We start from the raw sequence: 22,835 nt of genomic DNA, 5'->3' as shown, positions 1-22,835 counted from the left end.
AAATCTCTCTCAGTCAACATCCAACTCCCTCTTTTCCTTTCTCTGAAGGTGAGCCTAGCCCAGACCTCAACCTGATATCCAAATTCCAGGCACCAAGATCTGGTGTCATTCTGATCCCTCTTTTCTGTGGTCCCTCACCAGGCCCTGGCTTCTTGATTCTGCTGCTGAGTTTTGTCTCAGTGACAAAGCTTCGCTCCTCTCTGGTGTAAGGGGGTCTCAAAGAATCATCCCATTAAAGAATATGAATCAACCTGAACAATTGTCTATCTAGTTCCAGTGATTTTTTTAAGCCTTTTTTTCTTTGAACATAATACTCTTTATTACACAAAATCTCATGTTGAACCTTAACGTCTAAAAGAGACAATTTAAAACATTATCATTATTGAAAGGCTACTTTTTATTTGGGGGCTCTTGAAGTACTAGAGTTTCTCAGTATGCACATTGAAACCCACTGATCATAATGTGTCAATGACTTATTTTAACAGACTGGGAAACTGAGATCAAGAGGTTAAGTGACAGCCTGAGGGCAGTGTTAGTATGGGTTTCCTATTGCTGCCAGAACAAATTACCCCCAATTTAGTGGTCTACAACAAACAACACGAATGTATTTTCTTAGCATTCTGGAGGTCAGAAGTTCTAGATCAGTTTCACGGGGCTAATGTTGAGGCATAAGCAGGGCTGCGTTGCTTCCGGGGGCTCTGGGGGAGAATCTGTTTCCTTGCATCCTCCAGGATAGGTGGGTCCTCATTCCCTGCATCACCTGGTCTTTTCTCCCTCTGCTGCCAGCGCACGTCTTCTTTCTTGTAAAGACTCTTCTGATTACATTGGGTGAACTGGAATAATCCAGGATAATCTATCCAACTCAAGATCCTTAATTTAATCACATCTGCAAAGTCCTTTTTGCCATGTAGTATGCATGGTCACATATTCCGGAGAATAGGATGTGCACGTCTTTGGGGGGTCAATCAGCCTATCTCAAATAGGCAGCAGTTAATAGTAGAGCTGTGACCAAACGCAGAATTCCTGGGCTCTTCAGTACTTTCTGAGTCTCGATGCGGACTGGGGGAGGGAACAGGGTGAGGAAGGTACACCTTCCTTTTATCTGAACCGTTTTGTCCCTGGCCTATTACAAGCCATAAACCAGAACAGGGCAGCCCCACTGGATGAAAGAAGAGAAGGTGTGATGAAGTTACAATGTTCAGAGTTGGGGTTACTTTGGAGCAGAACATCATAAATATAAGTTGTGTTTTGGGGTATGTATTTGTCTAGGAAGGGAAGATTTAGTCCATTAGATATGATAATCTGAGGCAAATTAACTCTCAGAGATGGAATAAAGGCAGCAATAATAAGTTACTTGTAATCTTCATAACAACACCATGATGGGAGTAATATTATTTCCACTTAACGTATGGGGAAACTGAGGCTAAGAAAGAGTTATGTAATTGCTTAAGATCACATAGGTGGTAAAAGTCAGGGTTTGTTGACTCCAGGAAGCCTGACTGAGGAACCTGAATACTTAACCATCATCTAAACGTCCTCAGAGTTAATTCAGTCTATACATAACCCCAGGCCTTGGGTAGGTTCTTTGACTCATAGCTCTTCTCTGAAGGAGAAGAAATTGCTATACTTTTTCCTCAGGCTATGAGACTTTCCTGGTCCTGACTTTCTTGCTGATTTGCTCTATGGCACTTAAACTTGCAGAGTATCCCTCACCCTCTCTCAAAGAAGAAAAAAGGAAGACTCACACTGTTGAGTAAGCTATTGTGAAGGGCTGTGAAAGATGAAGCGGTTTACCTGTACATTTAAAAGCTCATACTTCAGGGCTTAACAGAAGAGAGGGAGGGATGAAGGGGTGGAACACAGGAGTTTTTAGGGCAGTGGACTCTTCTGTATGTTACTACCATGGAGGATACCAGTCATTATACATTTGTCCAAACCCACAGAGTGAGCCCTCAGGTAAACTACGGATCTTAGTTAAAATGCATCAATATTGGTTCAGCAATTGCAACTAATGTACCGTACCAATGCAAGGTGTTAATGATAGGAGAAACTGTGTGTGGGGGCGTGTGGACAGGAGGTACACGGCAGCTCTGCACTTTCCACTCAATTCTTGCATAAACCTAATAAAACTGCTCTTCAAAATGAAAGTCTATTAATTAAAAAAAGAAAAAAGAACTCACACTTTCAGACAATTTCGATGGTCTTCGCAGAAATACTGTCCCAATGATGACCATCGCAGCGTGCTTCTGCCTGGGAACTTGGCTGGTGCTGGAAACCACAAACCCTCTTCCAGTGCTCTCCACTGATCTGTACCTGCTGTTTCCTACAAGCCAGCACTCTGTGCTTGTCAAACCTCAGAGCTTTTCCTAGCTAACCACTCAGAAAAGCACTAACCGAGACTCCAGACTTGTCCTAGCCTTGCCACTGACTAGCTCTGTTGCCTTGAGAGAGGTCCTGAATTTCTCTGAGCCTCAACTTCCCCATCTATACCTAGAGGCTAATAAACTTTTCCCTAATGATCTGGCGGGCTGTTGCATGAGTTAAACAAAATAATACCAATGAAGGCTTTGGGCAAACCGTAAAGTAGTATTATGCACATATGCAGGACACACAGTTTCCCTATTTTACTTCTCACTAGTACTTTTTCCATTATATAGATTGGGAGACTGAGGCTCAGACAGGTAAGTCACTTCTGAAAGTCACATAAGTCATAGCAGCAAATCTGGAATTAAAAGGAAGTATCAAGTCTGACTCCAAAACTCATACTTTTAACCACTGTATTACATTGACTCCGATGACACAGAGAATCAGAACAGCAATAGCTACTAGAGTCTCAAAGTATGATCTCTACTGTAACAATCATCTCCCCTCTTCCTAAGACCCTTTCATTTCTCTTTGGATCTACAAATCTCCAGGCAAAAGCTCAGGTCAACAGTGTATGTCTCGGGACTTCCCTGGTGGCGCAGTGGTTAAGAATCTGCCTGCCAATGCAGGGGACATGGGTTCGAGCCCTGGTCCGGGAAGATCCCACATGCCATGGAGCAACTAAGCCCATGCACCACAACTACTGAGCCTGCTCTCTAGAGCCCGTGAGCCACAACTACTGAGCCTGCGTGCTGCAACTACTGAAGCCTGCACGTCTAGAGCCTGTGCTCCGCAACAAGAGAAGCCACCGCAGTGAGAAGCCTGTGCACTGCAATGAAGAGTAGCCCCTGCTCGCCACAACTAGAGAGAGCCTGTGTGCAGCAATGAAGACCCAACACGGCCAAAAATAAATAAATAAATTTATAAAACAAAAACAAAAACAGTGTATGTCTCATAGGACCGCTAAACCTAACTCAGAGGGGCCCAGAATCACTGTGCCTTCTTGCCAGGACACAGGAAAGATGTGATTCTAGTTTACATGCTTGTTGTAAACCCCTGTTTGCTGTGCATTTAGTGCTCAGAGGGGTTAAATATCTGTGATGAGTTAAAAAAAGAATTTTGCCGACAAATAAAAATGTCCCAGATAACAAATTTTAGTGCTGGAGCCAGAATAATGGTCTCCATTATCCTGAAAAAACAGGAAGGCTTCTCTGGGCTGGTTTTTGCAGCTCTGCTTTTATTCTTCTTTGCTCTGAGATGTCATCATGCTCTTTAACTCAGGGTTTTAGCCGTCCTCTAAATGCTGGAGCCTCTTTGTTCTGAAAGTCACCCACTTACTCATTGTTTATTGAGCACCTACGATGAACCAGGCATAAAACTAACTCTTCCGAATAAAACAGTGAGGAAGACAGACTCACCTTCTCCCTCTGCATAGCTCGCAGGCTGTTGGAGGGGAAAGATGACTCAGAAAGAAGGCAGTTAGAACTTAGGGTGGGGTGTTATGAGAAATATCCAAAGCCCAACAGAGGACCTCTAACACAATCTATAAAACAGTGTAATCCTGGCCTGGAAGGAATTCTACGTGTGGCCTATACAGCTTCCAATTCTAGGCGCAACTTCTGGGAAAGGGCAATTACCACCACCATCATCCTGCCTTTGGACAACACTGTATCATATCTTTTTTCAGACTGATGGAGTCTAATTTACCCATTTCTTTTATTATTGTTCTCATTTCAGAGGATTTACTTTAATAAATCAACTGGTATTTATCGAGCACTTACATTGGTGGCCAGGGGGCCAGAGAGAGAAGAGTGCTCTAGGGGAGTATTTATCATATTATATACACTCTTTGTGTATCTGTTGGCCTCCCTCTGTGACGAGAAGCAGGGACTGTGCTTATTCATCTTTTTTTTTTGCAGGACTTGCTCTGGGCCTGGCGAGGGTAAGGGCTCAATGATGGTTTGTGGAAGGAAGAATGGAAAAATGGGAGAGTGGAAAGAAAGAAGGAAGGAGGGGAGGAAGGGAGGGGCGGGGAAGGGAGGGAGGAGGGAGGAAGTGGGGAAGAAGGGAGGGGGGAAGGGGCAGGCAGTCAGGCAGGCTGCTGTGATCCCTTTCTTTACACAGCTTATTTGGGTAGCAGTTAGCAAACTGGGGTGACGTCCAACTGCCTCCAGTAGCACCTCTGAACCCGACACACGCAGTCAGGAATGCAAAGAAGGAGAGGGTAGAAAACCTTCTGCACCTCGGGAAGGTGACACGTCGGCATCCGCTGGCCTCCTGAGAGCAGATTTTCCCAAATTCCCCTTCCAAGACGCAACATCGCAACATCGCTTCTATCAGGAGAGGCAGGCACAACTCCGGTCTTCTGGCTCCGCCCCGCTAAGCCCTGGTGAATAAGCACTCAGTTCACCCATCCGGTCTGCTGCCAGGACCTGCTGGCTTTCTCCCGTGGGTTTCTATAGTTTGCCGCTGCCTCTTTAGGTCCGCTTTGCCTGCTTGATTCAGGACTATAAGCTTTCACCAACTGCACAAGTCTCCTTGCTGGCCACCCTGACTCCAGTCTCTGCTTCTCAGCGATTCACCCTCCCCACTGATGCTGGAGCTGTCTTTCTGCAATGAAAATCTGATCACACTGCTCCCCTACTAAAACCTTTTCGTTGGATCCCCCTTGCCATTGCCATATGGATCAGGTGTTCAAGGTCCTCCCTGACCGTCATTCCCACATCTTCCACCTCCTGTCTCACTAACCTCAACTCTCTTCACTGTTCCTCTTGCGCGCTGTGCTCCAGCCACGAATCTCTGACAAGCCTCAACTCTTTCACATACCTCTGTCCCTTTGCATAGGTTGGTGATTTTTCATATGCTGTTCCTTCTGCCTGGAATGCCCTTCCCCTGGGTGAACTCCTACTCATCCTTCAAGGCCCAACTCATGTCACTTCCTGAGTGAAGCCAGAATCAGGCCTGTCTCTCTGGGCTTTCCCACATCTTTGTCCTTACCTCCAATGGAATCCTGGCCCCTGTCCTGCAACCACTGATTTACTAGTCTGCCCCCTCACCACACTGTGAGTTCTCCAAGTACAAGGACGGTGTCGTATTCTTTTTATAATATCATTTTCATATTAAGCATTTTAACAATAATGCATGATTTTCTCATGTGTAATAGGCCAAGCACAAATGCTTGGGGAATGAAAGAACAAATACATTCATTGGATTAGTTCTTAGTCTACCTTATTCTCTGCCATGAGCCATTTGGGCACTGGGGATTCCACAGTGATTGAGAAAGACAGGGTCCCTGTGTACACATGTTCATTCTGTGTGACATCCAGAGACAGGGTGACAAATAGATGAACGAGATCATTTCATAGGGTGATAAGTGCTCTGAATAAATATAACTGGGTAGTGGGATAGAGAGGAAGGGCAGTGGGGGCTGAGGAGCTGCTTTCGATGGGTCAAGGAAGGCCACTCTGAGGAGGTGACGTTTGAGATGAGACCTGAACGATTTGAAGGAGCCAACTGTGTGGAGGTCCGAGGGCTTAGCATCCTACGCAAAGGGAGGAGCAAGTGCAAAGGCCAGGAGGCAGGAAGGAGCTTGGGGTGTTCAGGGATGGACTGGAGCATGGGAAGCACGAGGTGAGTGAGAGGAGACCCAGATCGTGTAGAGTCTTGCAGGGCACGACCAGGAGCGTGAACTCTGTTGCAGGTGCAGTGATGGAGTGAACGGCTGCTGAGATTAGCAGACAGAGATGCCACCAACCAGTGGGCACTTCCTGTCCCTCCCCCCTCCCCGCCCAAACACACACAAGGTTACCGCCTGCTCCTGGGGGCCGGCGGGAGGGCAGTGCAGCAACTCAGACTAACTAGGAAACACAAAGGCCGCCTGCCCAGCTTTGTTTTGAAACCATCAGTTCCAAATTTTGCTAGCTGGCAGAGACAGGGGTTATTGATTTTCCCTTCTGGAATGCATGTCCTACAGAGTCCTCGCAAATAGAAACTGAAAAACAGAGGAAAACATAACTGCTGAGAAAGATAGAGCAAGGGGGCATTTTTTTTAAAAAACAATCTATACTGGTTCTGTCTTTTTCTTATTATGCTTTGTGGGATTGTGGCTTGTCATCTCTCTTTTTGTCCAATTCATTTCCCCCCTATCTCTATGTCTTACAATTGTCTCTCTCTCTCTCTCCCCTTCTTTTTCTCACTGTGTCTTCCCCAATCTCTAGCACGGCATTTGCATATGGTAGGCAGGGAATACTGGCATGTCAAGTGTTGGTCTACTGGTCAGTCTACCCGAGTGCCTCTTTCTCCAGATCAATCTATCCATCTCATCTCCCTTTAAATATAGCACCTTTCCCCCTCCTAGACAGGCAGCAGAGTGGGATCAGCCCATAAAACCAGCTTTTAGTAATTGCAGAGAGTGGTATCCCCAGCTAATTACTTTCTCTTTTCTCTGGAGAAGCAGGAAGCAATTAGGGGCTTCCTTCCGCTGCCTGGGTAGGGGCAGGGCGCCAAATCCCTCCAGCACCAGTATTACAAGGTTCAAACACCCCCCTGGGTCCTTTCTCTTGCCTGTGACAACAGCTGTACGCTTGCCTACTTGCCTCTGTGAATCAGGCCTCCAACTGCCAGCAGCCTCCTTGGTTACTCTTTCCTTTTTCCTGTTGCTAGCATGGCTCAGTAGGGAGTGCTCTGGGTAGACAGCAATGTCTATGGATTGAGTCCAGAAGACGGTTGGGTGGGTTACAAAGGGCAGGCTAAGTGCGGAGGCCTAGGCCCAATGGTGTCTGCTGACTTTTACTAAATTATACACACTGATCAAAACTCAATTTTGGGGCTTCCCTGGTGGCGCAGTGGTTGAGAGTCCGCCTGCTGATGCAGGGGACACGGGTTCGTGCCCCGGTCTGGGAAGATCCCACATGCCGCGGAGTGGCTGGGCCCGTGAGCCATGGCCGCTGAGCCTGCGCGTCCGGAGCCTGTGCTCCGCAACGGGAGAGGCCACAACAGTGAGAGGCCGGTGTACCGCAAAAAAAAAAAAAAAAAAAAAAGTAAAATACCAACCAAACAAAAAACCCCCCAATTTTGTCATCTGGAAAATGGGGGTAACACAGTCTCTTCCTTCTTGAGGGGGACTGTTGGGACAAGCAAAGAAAATCCATATCAAAACTACAAAATTATAAACAAGAAATAGCCAATCCTTGCTTTTCTCCTCTTAGTGAAGCATATGGTATCACGAATAGGCCCAGTTGGTATTTCAAGCCTGACATTCCAATAATTTATCATCTTCTCCTATTTTATTTTACTTAAGTAACAAGCAGAAGAGTGTTATATTCCCTGAGCTCACACAAGGTGATGGAGAAGGTTCGAGGGCTGGCAGGTCGTTTATAAACAGATCGATGATAGGGATGTACATTCCTGAGGTTTAAAATTCACTACTCATCACTCACAAAAGAGACAATCTCTACAAGTGGGTAATTGAGGTCTGGTCGGAGGAAGGTGTTTCCTTAACAGGTTTTATACAAATTTAATTTCCGCAAAGCGTCTCGTATTTTACAGGTACTGACGCATATTTCAATGCACAACTTCAGTCATCAACCTTTACCCAGATGCCTCCCTTCTCGAACTTGCTCCTCAGCTTGGGTCCTATACGTCCAATTACCCACACTTCATTTTCTCTTAAGGCCACAGGATTATTTAATTTCACTCCCTCTTAGTCAAACCAGAGATGTAGCTGTGGTCACAGACCAAAGTCCCATAACCAGTAGAAACAGGACAGGATGTCAAGTTCACCAACACATAGAAGACGCTCCGTCCACACTGCCTGTGGAAGACGGGACACTGCTTTACACTCAACTCATCATCTTCCAGCCTGGTTCTTCCCCTGATCTTTCAACCTCTGTGGAGTGGGAGCTCCAAGAAGGCAGAGCTCACAGATACGTATCTTACTTCCCGCATTTACCCCCAGAACTGGCACGTAGTAGGAGCTCGAAAAACATTTTGAGGGCTGCGTGGATGAATGACTATGGGAATGTGCGATCATTCTCGGTGTCCTCCAAATATGGAGCTCATCATTTTCCCCTTCCTTTCCCTGGCCTCTAGTAACTCGTGGATTGCCACTTCCCTTGCCTCGGTCTCCACTGGCGTCTTACTGGGGGCTCCTCCTTTCATTCCTGACTGCGAGCCCTGATCCCTCACGTCGGACCACAGCCTCATCTCCCACCGGCCTCCTCCTTCTTCCATCTTCTCCTGTCCTAGGTTCCTCTTCCAGAATCAATGGTTTCATCATGACCTTTCCCAGATCGGAAGCTAGTCACCTTCTCAGTACCTACATCTAAAGTCCATAATCCTTGCAGGCGAGGCTCGCCACCACCTGGTCCCCACTTCTCTTTCTGACCTGATCACCTATTACTCCGCGTCATAATCCCTCCACTCCCATGAGACGGCTCGGCGTAGGTCCCTTAAAACACACCTCGTATAGGTTTGCCTCCCCACTCTGCACACACTATTTGCCTGTTCATTCGGCAAATTCCAATCATCATTCCGGGCTCCGTGAAAGTCTTTACAATTATAACAACAACAAAGGAAGACAGCAGTAATAGTAGCTAGAACTTTCTAAGCACCTTCCACATGCCAAGCACAGTACTGAGTTATTCATACACATCATTTCATTCACCTTCACAAGACCGCTAAGAGGTTAGGTACAATTCTTATCCTCCTCTCCCTCTGGAAGAAATCTAGGCTCAGAAGTGTCAAGTACTGTACCCGAGGTCACAGACTCAGTACGCAGAACAGCTGGGAACCAGACACAGATTAATCAGATGGCCACCCTTTGGGCGACACTGCCTAAAACTACTGTTCTTCTCTGAGCTCTGACAGTCCTTCATAATGCCTGGCCACTCATTGGACCATTTTGCTGCGGACTGTTAAATTATTAAACTTCCTCTCGTATGCACGTTTCTTGTCCCCAATTATACCGTAAGTCACCTGAGAATTACACATCTGGGTCTTAGAAGTTCTGGCCCCCCAGAGTATGGTGACTGAACTGATTAGAAGTGTGAAGTAACCAACCCCTTTCGTTTTGTTGGTTAATTCATCCTTCAAGCAGTGAGTTTACTCTCCTCCCCTGTCCCACTAGATCCTTGCTGTTTAGGACACACATCCAGGTGGAGAAGGAGGGCCTGTCCGTAGTTCTTGAGTTTGCGGACTCTTAACACGTTTAGCTCCTGAGGCCTTTGTGAAGTTAGAGACAGTACAGGAAAACAACAACAATGACCCCCCCAAACCCCAGCAACTATTGAGGACCACTGTGACACTAAATCACTTTCTTGAGAATCAAAAATGTAGCTGGTAATTACACAGCCCTGCTTATCTATCACCACAGTATGTTTTCTTATTAACTGGCCCATTTAAAATTAGAGCCATGAGATAGGCTAGATATACCACTTTATGTATGTAAGATGTTAATTTAGGGCTCAACCCTCAAGAAGCTGGGTGACTTTACATTAGTCACTGCCCTTCTCTGGTCCTCAATTTTCTCACTGCTGATCTGTGGGGTTTTATTGGATCTGTAAGTTCCCTCTCGTCTTGCTTTTCTGGGATGCTAATCAACACAACCTCTTAGTTTTGCTTTATGTGCACCATCTCGAGTCACACTTTCTGCAGCTTTGTCTGCTCCTCCCGGCCCGCTCCTGCTTGTGGGCAAATGCTTCCAGATGAAGCAATGGGTAGTCTGCTGTCTGGAGCCCCTTGCAAAGTGCTCTCTGTTCCCTGCTCCCTGCACCCCAGATGCCTCTGCCCTCTGGTGTGCTTTGCATGTCAAACGCCTAAAGCTTTCTGCTCGGTTCTCAGCAAAGGGGAGGCACGTAGCTTGTATCAGGAAGCCAACATCAGCTTCCCGGCACGCCAAGATCCCTGCAGTACTTACAGGGAGAACGAAGAGCTAAAGCAGTTTTTAAAAAAATCTCCTTCAAGACTTCTCAAGTTGGATGCAAGCCTGTGGAGGAGGTCAGTGGGCAGAAATGCCTTCTCTGTACCCCTGTCCAAACACATGGGCACAGTGGTGTGGACAGAAAATTCAGGAGGCACACTCCTCGCGAAGGGAAGGGCCCGGGAGTCCTGATAAGCAGCAGACAGCAGGGGGCCAGGTAGGAAACAACAAAGGTTATTTGGCAAGTTCAAAAGCGTGGTGATGGAACAGTTCTGCATCAGTTGCAGTAATGGGCAACGGAATCTGCACGTGATAAAATGACACAGAATTGCACATGCGCACATGTGTGCACACAGACACAAGTGAGCGTGTGTAAAACTGGGACATCTGAAGAATAAGGTCTGTGGATTGCACTCATGTCAATTTTCTGGCTTAATATTATATGAGAGTTATACAGGGTGTTACCACTGGGAGGAAACTGGGTAAAAGTGAACACAGACTAGTCTACTACTTTTGAAACTTCCTGTGAATCAATAATTATTTCCAAATAAAAATTAAGAAAAACCCCAAGCACCTAGTGCAGTAGATCTGGCTATGTCTCCCCATGATCCTGGGACACAAGTCCTGACTCTCCCTCACAAGATCCTAACAGCGAGATCTTTACCATCTTTGTCTCCCATTTACAGAACACTTACTATGTACGAGGCACTAAGCGTAAAAAACATTTTCTCGTTGGCATCGATACCCCACCAGGCTATCATCCCTATTTTATAGAAGGTGATGACCTTGGCAGAAGCTGAGTTGAGCCCCAGGCCCACAGAGTGCGGCCAGGCTGGGACTCAGGTCTGGGACTCTGTGTTCATAGCTGGGGACAAATCTCCAGAGAAGGATAAGACTCCCTGGAGCTGCCGTGGTGTTCGACGTGTGTTCCCTGGAAACCACTTAAGCACACCCCTCAATCTGTCTCAAAGGCGCCTGGACTGAGGGCACAAGTCACGGGGATACCCCCTCCCTGTCCCGTGCCCCTCACCCCTGCTCTGGCCGGAGAACCACTTCCGCAGCGAAGCAACAAAAACATCACTTACAGGTTCTTCACGTCTGCGATGCCTCGGAACGCCTTCCTCGGGATCCCCAGGATCTGGTTTTCGCTCAGATCTCTAAACAAGAAGAGAAGAGGCACAGGCATGAAGGACCCAGGCCCGGCTTTATCTGCATCTCATTATGAGAACAAAACCCCTCTGGAGGCTGCCTCTGCGGTCAGGAGTGTTTGGGGGACTGTTTAGTCTCAGGCCCCAGGCTGCTTACAAGCCTTCACATTGTTCTTCTAGCGATGGCCTTGCTGAAATGGTTACCAGGCCAGCGGCTCGCCTCCAGGGCGGGCTCTGTGGGTGGTCTCACACCTCCAGGCCACGAGCCAAGTGCTGGGTTATTTGTAGCACACACACTACACCCAATTCTCTTGTTCTGCCACCTCCCAGAGATGACCCCTTCCTCCGCCTCCGCACAGCATCCCTCCCCCACCGCAGGGTCAACACCACTCAATCTCCCATCTTCTCAGGGACTCTCTCTGCCTTTCTCATCTGAGATTGGAATGGAGCCTGGCCATCCTGACTTTCCGATGGGGGATGACCCTCTCTGCTTTTCGAGAGCCCCAGAGACACCCCTGGGGGCCACCTGGATCGTGCTAGTGACAGGCATGATGAATTCAAATAGCATTTCCACAAACCCACCCAAAATGGGGGTCCCACTGCACCTCACGTAGCATTTAGCAATGCTAACATGTTGCTCTGAGTAGGGAGGGGAAGGGACAAAGTGTCAGGTCCTGAAGCTGGCTCAAACCCAAGTCTTGTACCAGGGTCCCCTTTAAGAATCCCCAAAGCCTCAATATCCTTTCCTAAGACCCATGCATTTTTTTTTTTTTCATTTTGTTTTCCAGTTTTATTTTTTGCTGGACCAAACACATGCACTTGTTTTCATTCATACCCCAAACTTGCTTGGGGTCTTAGTAAGTAATCAAGCATATATATGTGTATCAATCATATATATATATATATATATATATATATATATATATATATATCTATCTCCATTATTTTCAAAAGAACACAAAAACCTTCAGATATTAAGGTAAAAAATTACCTACCCAGACACAACCACTGTTACCAATTAGGAGTAATATATATATAAATGTTACCAATCTGATCTCATAGTATGTAGTCTGTTTTAACCTCTTTTTTCGCATACTATATTGAGAACATCTGTTCCTGTCATTAACAGTACATGTATGCCAACATTTTTTTTTTTTTTTTTTTTTTTTTGCGGTACACGGGCCTCTCATTGTTGTGGCCTCTCCCGTTGCGGAGCACAGGCTCCGGACGCGCAGGCTCAGCGGCCATGGCTCACGGGCGCAGCCGCTCCGCGGCACGTGGGATCCTCCCGGACCGGGGCACGAACCCGTGTCCCCTGCGTCGGCAGGCGGACTCTCAACCACTGCGCCACCAGGGAAGCCCCTATGCCAACATTTTTAATGGCTGTGTTTCATCCAATTCTATAGATGGCTATATGATCCCACGGCGCTAGGTATTTATTTACTTGCCATTTAAGGAAACACCAGGATGAATTTTCCTGCCCACACATTTTGAGGACACTTGTACAGCTACTTCCTTGGTATAAAAGTCCTATAAGGAGAATGTGCTGGGTCACAGGGGAAACGCGTCTTAAATTGCCGTGTTGTCCTAGAGACGGATGGACACTCCCACACTGATTTTCCAGGGGCACCTAATCGAAAGCTATAGATGACTCCAAATATATTTGGAAAGAGAGGTCAGACGACCATCCTCCACTAAAACCTGGGCCCTCTAAATCATCATTTTGCTGGGAAGCAGGAGGAAACACAGGAAGCAGAAGAGAGGAGCCCGTTTTTCTGCTCTCATCGGCTGAGCTGAGCGGGCAACTCTGAGTGGCGGGCTAAAACTCAAGACACGTGGGGATTGTCTGGGGCCGCTGTTAGATACCCAGGCAAGGCTCAGAGTTGGGGTAGGGTGCAGAGATAAATACAGAGAGAAATCCTGGGGCTGAATAACAGGGTGCTCCCCATCTCAAATCCAGTTTCCTCTGCCTGTGACTGATATAAGTAAATTCAAATGCACAGGGAGCCCCACTGCAGGCTCCCCCGGCTGGGCCTGATTCAATGAGCAGGGCTCCAGCCTGGAGTCGGGGCGCTGAACAAAGCCCACGATGACAGTAGAGGTCAGGCAGTGTCACCAAGGCCACTCCTCTGCTCTCCATCAGCCTCCAAGAGAAAGGGGCCCAGGTCCTGTCATCTGACTAATGCAATTTCCACCAGGCATCTGGGCTATACCCAAGGCTCCGGCAGCCACAATGGGCCCGGTCTTTTCTGCCAAGCGAAGGCTGGTCTCCAGGACAGCAAGCCCCTGCCCGCTAGCCTCCGAGGCTCGTATGCTAGTTGTGGCCGCTCTGGGAAACAGCTCAGGCCACACTTCTGGCAAACGGCTAATGATCAAAATCAGGGGCCGGTGGAGGATACAGGAGAGACGTTTAGAACGATCAGCTCTAAAAACGCTTGGAAGCCAGATGAAGGGGTACCTATCCCAATTATGCATTAACCCTTTGAGGTTAAGGCACCCCGGTATACTGAAAGAAGAGCAACTGTATGAGGGTTCTGGTTTGCAGTACAGCGGGATGAAGAAAGGACAGCCGTATTTAAGCAGAAAAATCTGATGGAGCTGCCGAGCAGTCTCCCACGGAAGCGGTCACACAGACAAAATCCTGCCCTTGGATGGGACGGCCACTTGGGTTTCCGTTCACTATTTTCTCGCTGTAACTATACCCAGGGTTGCTCCTACTTTCAGGAGCCTCGTTGAAAGTACAGCTCTTTCCGTCTCCCTGCCATGGCTTTCCTCCTGCCGCAATTGAGCGAAACAGTAGATTGTAGGGAATTTATCTGCTACCCAGGACAATCTGCTTGTAAATTTTATTAATTTTATTTTCCATTGAGCCTCTCTTCTCTGGCTAACAATACCGCGGCCATCCACCCGCAGGACTATACATTGATTTCATAAATACCTCCAGTGGGCTGACAAACTGACAGCTTTAATGGTGTTACTGATGGGGCGTGGAGGAGGGTTCAGGGCTGGGCGCTTCATTTTCGGTAACTGTCCCTTCACAATTATCTCGGGGCCTTTGTGGGGGTTCCTAATAGTGTGTTTATCTCAGCGTGATGCCAGAGCATGGAGCTATTGTTAAGTACTATCCTTGAGAGAGACAAGAGCCACCATTTTCGGCTGACACTTAAATAAAAATAACAAAATCTATCCATAGTGCCCACTAGCTTAGTTCTGGTCAATTGCTTGTTGGGGGTTTAGTGCCTCCCTGTTCCTGCGGGAAAAGGCTCAAAAGTGACCAGGTTTGAAAGGGAACTTGCTTTTTCTTTTTTTTAACCTTAGATGAACGGGATGAGGTTGGAGTAGGGTGAGAGAAAGAATGGTGAGCTGGGATTTTCTGGGGAAATAAAGGAAGATGGCTGGTGGGAAAGGCTTTCTTGGTTGGGAAGTGGGGTGCCTGACTGGGATGCCTTTTTAAATAATTAGGATTCTGAAAGAAAGGCGAACTGCATTAGCTAAAGTGCATTTTCCTGCTTCTGGAAAATGATTAACTGGCTGATCATTCCATCCAAAAACACCAGACCAGAGAGGACTTATTAAGGAGACAGTAAGTCAAATAGGAGTTGGCAAGAACCAATATATCCCCCTTCCAGCCAACATCCCCCCCCTTTTTAATTTACTAAAATGCTTTGGACACAGATTAACTTTCTTCGCAAATTTATTATTGCTTCATCTACCTTGAAACAGGGACTGCAGACGCTTTGATAAATGGATTGAAAGGTTGTCTAGTTCCAGTGGAGCTTTTGAAATGCTTCCCGGGGCTCTCCCTGCAATGTCAGACATGCTTTGTTCTCAGAGCAACAGTGAATGACAGTCCCAACCTTCACCCCACCCCTACCTCCCCACGTTTACCAGGCAAGGCAAGAAACAGGTAAATGCTCTCCTTTTTGCTCTGGTGGGGACAATGCGTTTGTCTCGGTCACTTTCATGCTACCAGAAAGTCCTGTCTGTGTTAAATGGAAGTTTATGGCTCCTAGAGGTCTGTGTCGAATTATTCCGAAGGTTCAGAATGGGACTTGGAAGCTCCTCAAGAATTGCGGAATTCTTGTGTGGGAAGTGGATAGAGCCACTTATTAGCTGTACGATCACACAAACTACTGAAAGGCTCTATGACTCAGGTTCCCCATCTTTACAGTGAGGCTATTCATTTTACTGATCTCTTGCAGATTAATACTGAGGATGAAATGAATTGGTATGTGTATCCTTTGCACAGAACCTGGAACCCTGGAGGCATTCAGTGAAAGGCTGCATGTATTTCTTGGACTTTCCCTCCATTTAGCCCTGGATTTGCGTCGCTGAAAATGTCCCTTTGCACTATCCTCAGGACATATGCCTACAACTCTGCAAAGCATAGAACACATAAACATTGCTAATATTCTTTCCATAAAGTCTGAGGGAGGTTAAACTTCCCCTCATCTGTCATCTAGATACGAGTATCCATATCTGACTCTAGATTCTTTTGGATAAAACAGGAGAGGTTGATTCAGGAGTAAAGTTCTGTCTTAGGTTGGGCTCGCTCAGATGCAGACGCTTGGCCAAGTGATGGATTCACAAAGTACTCCTGGGAGAGGCAAGAAAGGGATGGAGGAAATAGGATGGAGAAGGAAATAAAGGACAATGAGGTAAAGTGCTGGTCTCAGCCCCAAACCCTGGGAGCTCCTGTCTCTAACCAAGGGATCTGGGTCTTTGTAGCCCAGCATCAGACAGTCCTTGGTTAGACCACCCAGGAGAAATGCAAATTCCCTGGCTCTGCCTGTTCTCCATAAGGCTGGATGAAGTGACACTAGCAACTCAAGGACAGGTTGCCGAAGAAGTTCCCAGCCACGACTTTCAGCAGCAAAGTCCAAAGAATCAGGAGATGGGGGCCAATGTCAGCAAAGGGAACCCAAGGGATCCAAACCAAAGCATTTCATAAGAAAGCTTCAAGGTCAGTTTTCCTAAATCAGGAAAGATTTTTTTAAAAAAATCTTTCATCTCAGAAGATTAAAAGAAATCACCCCTGAAAGATGACATATCCAGGATCAAGGATCAAGAGGCCATGCATGGTAGGGGGTGGGAAGCAACTGAGCAAAGGAAACTGGAGCAACCCAATCTGGTACCTTCTTTATCTACCTCCCCAAACCCTTTGCACTAAGACGAATCAAATGCCTTTTTAGTAACATTAAAAAGAAAAAATCCATCAACTCTTGATTAGCCAAACTAAAAGAGGGGATGACCTAAAAGCATTTATATTTAGAATCCTTTATTGGATTTGGGATCAGGGCAGTGAATTGCGATTCTGATTCTCTTTGGCCTGAGTATGTATTAAAATTACTTTCCTAGTAATGGAAAGCCTAGTAGGAAGAAACCGCCCATTGGTGCAGTAGGTATCAATCCAAACTCATTTCATTTCTGATGGATAAACTATGAATCTAAAATTTCTTGGACTCTCAATGCTACCATCCTATACAAAGCTGAACCTTGATCCCCTACCCCCAACTCCTCAAATATGGTAACCATGACACATCACTCTGCTCTAGGATCCAAAGAGAAAGATATTGTTTTGCTTACCTTATCTGATACAGCAGGAGGGACAGATATGCAGGAAAAATTATTCCCTGGGGGTTTTATAATGTGGGCTTCGGGGAGGATTTATCTTAAAAGGTGAATCTCTTGTGCAGGCGAAAGCAAGATTATATGTTTGCAGTTGGGTCACTGTCAAAACCAAATGAGCCCCAAACATATGTCCCAGCTAGGAAGCCCTGGTACCTCCAGCTGAGTGTCCAGTTAATAGCATCCTCTGTCTGAGGGAGGTTACAGTGGACTACCTGAATCATTTCCTGCAAGAAATGCCACCTATCTCAGAGACCCAGAGACTCAAAGTATCAATGGGGGACGAAAACAATGATTTCCCACTGCTCCGGCTGGGTTTCTAATATTTCACGGCGGCAAGAGTTGACACTGCCTGCTCCCTTGATGTGAAAAATTACTGAATGAAACATTTCAATAAGAGCTCCTTCCACTGTGCCTTCTTTGATAAGCTCATTAGAAAAGTCCTAGTCAGAGTGTTCAGGTGTCTAATATTGGTGGATTAAATGCCAGTTCAGATTCTTACTTCACTCAACAAAAAAATGAATTGAGCACCTACTACGTGCTACACTACTGAGACACAGAAATGAACAGAACGAAGTTTCTGTACTCCTGGAACTTGCATCTCATTGACCCCAGATACAAATAAACAGACTCCTTTATATGAACGTAAACATCTAGACACCTCAAAAAATAAGAGCTGCAGTTTCACTCTTTTTTCCTTTTCAACAAGAAGGAAGCCTGTATTTAATTCACACTGCAAGACTGTTCCTAACCACCAAGGAAAATAATTCACACTTTTGTTTTACTCGAGGTCCAAAATCTTTTTTGGTTTTTAGGAGCAGGGAAAGGGAAAGATGCCAATCCGAATCACTGGGACTTGCAGAGATGCAGATTTGTTTCATCAAGTATTTTGGATTTTACCTATCCATCTATCTACCTATCTATCTATCTATCTATCTATGGCTGCATTGGGTCTTCGTTGCTGCGTGTGGGTTTTCTCTAGTTGTAGTGAGCGGGACTCACTCTTCGTTGCGATGCGCGGGCTTCTCACTGCGGTGGCTTCTCTTGTTGCGGAGCACGGGCTCTAGGCATGCAGCCTTCAGTAGTTATGGCGCACAGGCTTCAGTAGTTGTGGCACACGGGCTTAGTTGCTCCGTGGCATGTGGGATCTTCCTGGGCCAGGGCTCGAACCCGTGTCCCCTGCATTGGCAGGTGGATTCTTACCCACTGTGCCACCAGGGAAGTCCATGGATTTGTCTTTTAAAGTGGACAGTTTGATAAAAATCGGGACAGTTTGAAAATGTTATTAAGAGTTGGCATGGCACGGGGCAGCTGTTCTCACAGTGGGGCACACCATCTACCTGATCAGAATTTACTGATGATGCTTTGAAAAAAATACAGATCCCTGGTTTTTAAAATACTTTAGATATGATCATGGTATTGTGTTTTGATATATTTGCTACGTTATTATTGTTCTTTTCATTTATGTCTTTATCTTTGAGAGATACATACTGAAATAATTAAGGATGAAATGATGATGTCTGGGTTTTGCTTCAAAATAATATAGAAGAGGGAGAACTGGGTAGAAGTATAGATGAAACAAGATTGGCCATGAGTTGATACTTATTAGAGCTGAGTGATGGGTATAAAGGGGGTACATTTATAATCTGTGCTTGACTTTTACACAAGAGTGAAATTTTCCATAATAAAATTTTTTTTGTGTGTGTGTGTGGTATGTGGGCCTCTCACTGTTGTGGCCTCTCCCGTCGCGGAGCACAGGCTCCGGACGCGCAGGCTCAGCGGCCATGGCTCACGGGCCCGGCCGCTCCGCGGCATGCGGGTTCCTCCCGGACCGGGGCACGAACCCATGTCCCCTGCATCGGCAGGCGGACTCTCAACCACTGCGCCACCAGGGAAGCCCCAAAGCACACACTCTTAACCACTGTACCAGCGGTGACACCCCATTGCCTAGGGAAGTGTGAACTAAGAAGAACTAAGCGTTCATGGGTGGTTACACCCCTCCCTGGGATCTCAGAGATACGGCAGAGGCAAACCAAGCACTCTGTCCCTCCCAAACGCGCAGGTGAGACTATGCTTGACTGAGATGAGGACATTCCTGGTGGGGCCTCACAGACAAGTGATTTCCTATAGTTTTCTAGGAGGGCTGCGATCTAGGGGAGAAATCATGGGAGGGCAGGTAGTGAGCCGAACAACGCAGCCAGGCTGAGCGGCAGATCTAGAGCCGTGACTGCAGATGAAGACTTGGTGTTCAAGCACAGTGGAACTTAAGGATCCTCTGAGGGGCTGAGGGCTACGAGCTGCTCCAAAAGGCTGAAAATGGAGTGAGGGTTATTGGTTTACTCTCTGAGTGGTTACTAGTGTGGGCACCCTTTCTGGGCAGTCGTTCCAGAGACCACAGACTCAAATGAATTAGGGTTTCGCAGGTTAAAGCGAAGGAGTAAAGCAGGCTGAATGTGGACAATAATAATAGTGAGGGGGTGAGCTAGGGGAATGCAGGGCCCATTTCAATTAATTTCCCCTAAGTCAAAACCAAATAACCCTCTGTGCTGGCCAACAAAACACTTCAAGGGCTGAAGGGTGTGGAGGCCAGCACCCCTCCAGGGAAGACCCACTAATTCTAGAACAGTGCTGTCCCATGGAAGTATCATATGAGCTACCGATGCAATTAAAATGTTTCTCTCAGCAGCACTAAAAACAATAAAGGGCTTCCCTGGTGGCGCAGTGGTTGGGAGTCCGCCTGCCGATGCAGGGGACGCGGGTTCGTGCACCAGTCCGGGAAGATCCCACATGCCGCAGAGCGGCTGGGCCCGTGAGCCGTGGCCGCTGAGCCTGCGCATCCGGAGCCTGTGCTCCTTAACGGGAGAGGCCACAACAGTGAGAGGCCCGCGTACGGCAAAACAAAACAAAACAAAACAAAACAAAAAAAACAATAAAAAGAAACAGTTGAGATGAATATTATAATAAAGTATTTAACTTAACCTGACATACCCAAGATATAATCATTTCAATATGAAATCAATATGAAAATATATTAGTGAGATACTTCACAATTCTTTTTTGATACCAAGTCTTCGGAATCTGGTGTGTGTTTTATGTACACCTCAATTCGAGCCAGCCATCCTCTAAGTGCTCCATGACCACATGTGGATGATGCCTATTGTATGAGACAGTGCAGTTCTAGGGTAAGGCTAGGAGCTGGAGGCTGTAGCTATGTGTCCACTCATTGCCGAGAGAGAGAAAGAGTTTTAGATGTTGGAGCCAATCTAAAGGAGCCCAGTGGAGTTCTGCTTGGTGGTGGGGGCACAGCGGGCGGGTTTGGGTTACCAATAGGAAATGTGGAAGGGACCCAGTCAAGATAGAAACTTCTGGATTCGGGGAAGCAAGTCATGAATTGAAATATTCCAGTCATTCAGCCATCCCTCTTGGGAGCAAAGAATCTCCTTCTAGCCATAGGAATTAATCTGAGCCTTTCCAAACCATCACCCTTCTAGGGCTGACAGGATATAACCAATACTTCCAGTCCAAACAGAAGCTTTTTGCATTTGATTATCATATGCAGCTCCAACTAAGGCTCTTTGTGTTCATGAAATAGCATTATATATAATTGACTGATCATCTCCAGCCAGTGGTACAGAGGCTTAGCCTCTCAACAGTATACTAATCTCTGGGATTATCACAATTTAGTGACAAATGAGTTACATTAGACGGGATTGGGGAGTTCTAATTATCAGCCCAATTGTGCCTTCTATTCTGGTCCTGACTTCCCTGTGCCACTAAATGGTCCAGAAAACATCACCAGGATTCCAACTACTGGCATCTGACTTGAGTCTGTGCGTTCATCACCAACGTACCCTTCAGGGAGTAAAACTGTGATTCAGGTATCCTTACGTCACGTGCAGAAATCTGGTGCTGAAAATCATCTGATCTTAAGGATCTAATCAAGTACCTGAGACAGACCCCTGCCAACTCCCCCCGCTCCCCGCACAATGAGATGTTTTGTTTTGATTTGTCAATATTGGTTGGGATGGGAGGAGTGGTCCACTCGGTTCAAAAAGATGGAGATTGGTGTTTTATTTTCCTTTGTTTGAAGCTGTGTGTCTGGCCAATGGAGTTTGGGAAAGGGAGCCCATTTCTGTGCAATCCATCCTCCTCCCTGGCTGACATACTGTTCCCACCCCCTCCTTCCCCTCCGTCCCTCTCTCTTGGCAACCCTCTGAGGCTTTCATCCCTAATTTGATTGTCGTAGCTGACACTGTCAATCTGAAATCCAGTAGCATGTCTAATGCTGGCTGGACAAGGGGCATGCAGAAGGAGTCGAGGGAGAGGCAAATTCATCTTGAGAAGTAGCTTTATGTAAATCGATCCTTTGGCCGAACGCTGGAGCCAAGCATTTGCTGATTAATTGGAGAAGCGTTCTTGTCTTCTTTAGAGAGATGGCCCAAATTGAGTCCGCTCTTATTCACAAAGACATTCCCATGCCCCAAAGCCTTTTGCAATTAGGAGATGAAACCTTGTGAGTGAGGGGGTGGGGGGAGCATTTACGGAATTGTTCTGAAACGAAGTGTGTGCACTTGGCCTGCTTTGTGATTAATTGCTGACCTGAGTACCCTCATTTGCCTCCCCGACGGTGTCCTGACAGCGAAAGTTCTGAGGCACAGCATCCCATAGGTGAAGATCTGCTTGTGCAATAATCAGCAAAAATGAAGAGGGTAGCTAGCGTGCTTTCTACACGTGTTTCTCTTGTGGATTCCAAATGTATATTTTCAGTTACCGCTTGGGCCCATTTCTGTTGGCATCAGAAAGGAGGGAGTGTATCTGTAATGGACGCAATCCCCTTTCCACGTCTTCTAAACTTTTCCAGAAAAAGAAAGCTCCAGTGAGACGGCACATCATCCTCCAGGGTGGCCTTTTTAACTCCGTCCCAGGGCACCGTTTAACTTGCCTTTACCAAGGCAAATGACGGGCCTGCACACAGGTAAAGTGAGTTTGGATCTGGAAAGACTGCTTGTTGCTGCCGACCTACACGCTGACCAGAGGGGGAGCTGGTCAGGTCACATGGTCTTCCCCACTGTCCCCTCCCTCCCCCACTAAATTGTTAGCTTCATGTGGTCAGGGACTTTTGCTAAGCACAAGGCCTGACGCATAGCTTAAAAAATACTTGCTGAATGGATAAAAGAAATAGTTGAAATGATTTCATGCCGTTGCCTGGTTCAAGGATGACAGAGAATAAATCTCAAGCTATGAGGATTTTTTTTCCGAGTCCAGTTTGTCCATTTAGATTAGAAAGGGCTCTGGCCTCTTGTCGTACCTTTCCACCTCCACCTGCCTGATGGGAGTATCATGCGTGTGAAGTAACGCCACTAGAATAGGCTTGCATTCTAAGGAGCCACAGATAAATTCTCCAACTGAGAAGCATTTAGTGAGCTGAGCTAAAGCATGGGAATGAGCAATTATACTGGGAAGGCCGGCTAAGCCGATGAATAATTAGGTTTGGGGGGACAGAGGTTAAACCTGGCCTGAGAGGTTGCAACAGATTTGGAAAGTGGATTCGACCCAGAAAGGGGCTGTGTGCCTGACAATGTTTCATCTCCCTGCTTCTGATTTCTGGCACTCGTGGAGACTAGGATAATATAAGATAATGAAACTCTGGCTGCCGAAGGAGACACTTTGAGCCTCAAGCTGCAGGAGATGTCAAAAGGGGATGGAGAGATATACCATGTTCTTGGATTGGAAGAATCAACATTGTGAAAGTGACTCTACTACCCAAAGCAATCTAC

The 22,835-nt window shown here is 46.7% G+C and overlaps 1 protein-coding gene across 1 annotated transcript in view; it reads right to left on the bottom strand.

The window, feature by feature from the left end:
* Window positions 1-22,835, bottom strand: part of SLIT3 (slit guidance ligand 3) — a 609,330-nt gene that overhangs the window by 203,067 nt on the left and 383,428 nt on the right. The window contains exon 5 of the mRNA XM_027084345.1: window positions 11,368-11,439. Coding sequence (XP_026940146.1) covers window positions 11,368-11,439 — 72 coding nt within the window. The remainder of the gene's footprint in view (window positions 1-11,367; window positions 11,440-22,835) is intronic.

Source organism: Aethalodelphis obliquidens, unplaced genomic scaffold, assembly GCF_003676395.1.
Source record: "Aethalodelphis obliquidens isolate GAN/ISIS:26980383/991018 unplaced genomic scaffold, ASM367639v1 scaffold52, whole genome shotgun sequence".
NCBI lineage: Eukaryota > Metazoa > Chordata > Mammalia > Artiodactyla > Delphinidae > Aethalodelphis > Aethalodelphis obliquidens.
Note: the sequence above shows the minus strand (reverse complement) of the source record. Positions and strands in the feature narration are given on the sequence as shown.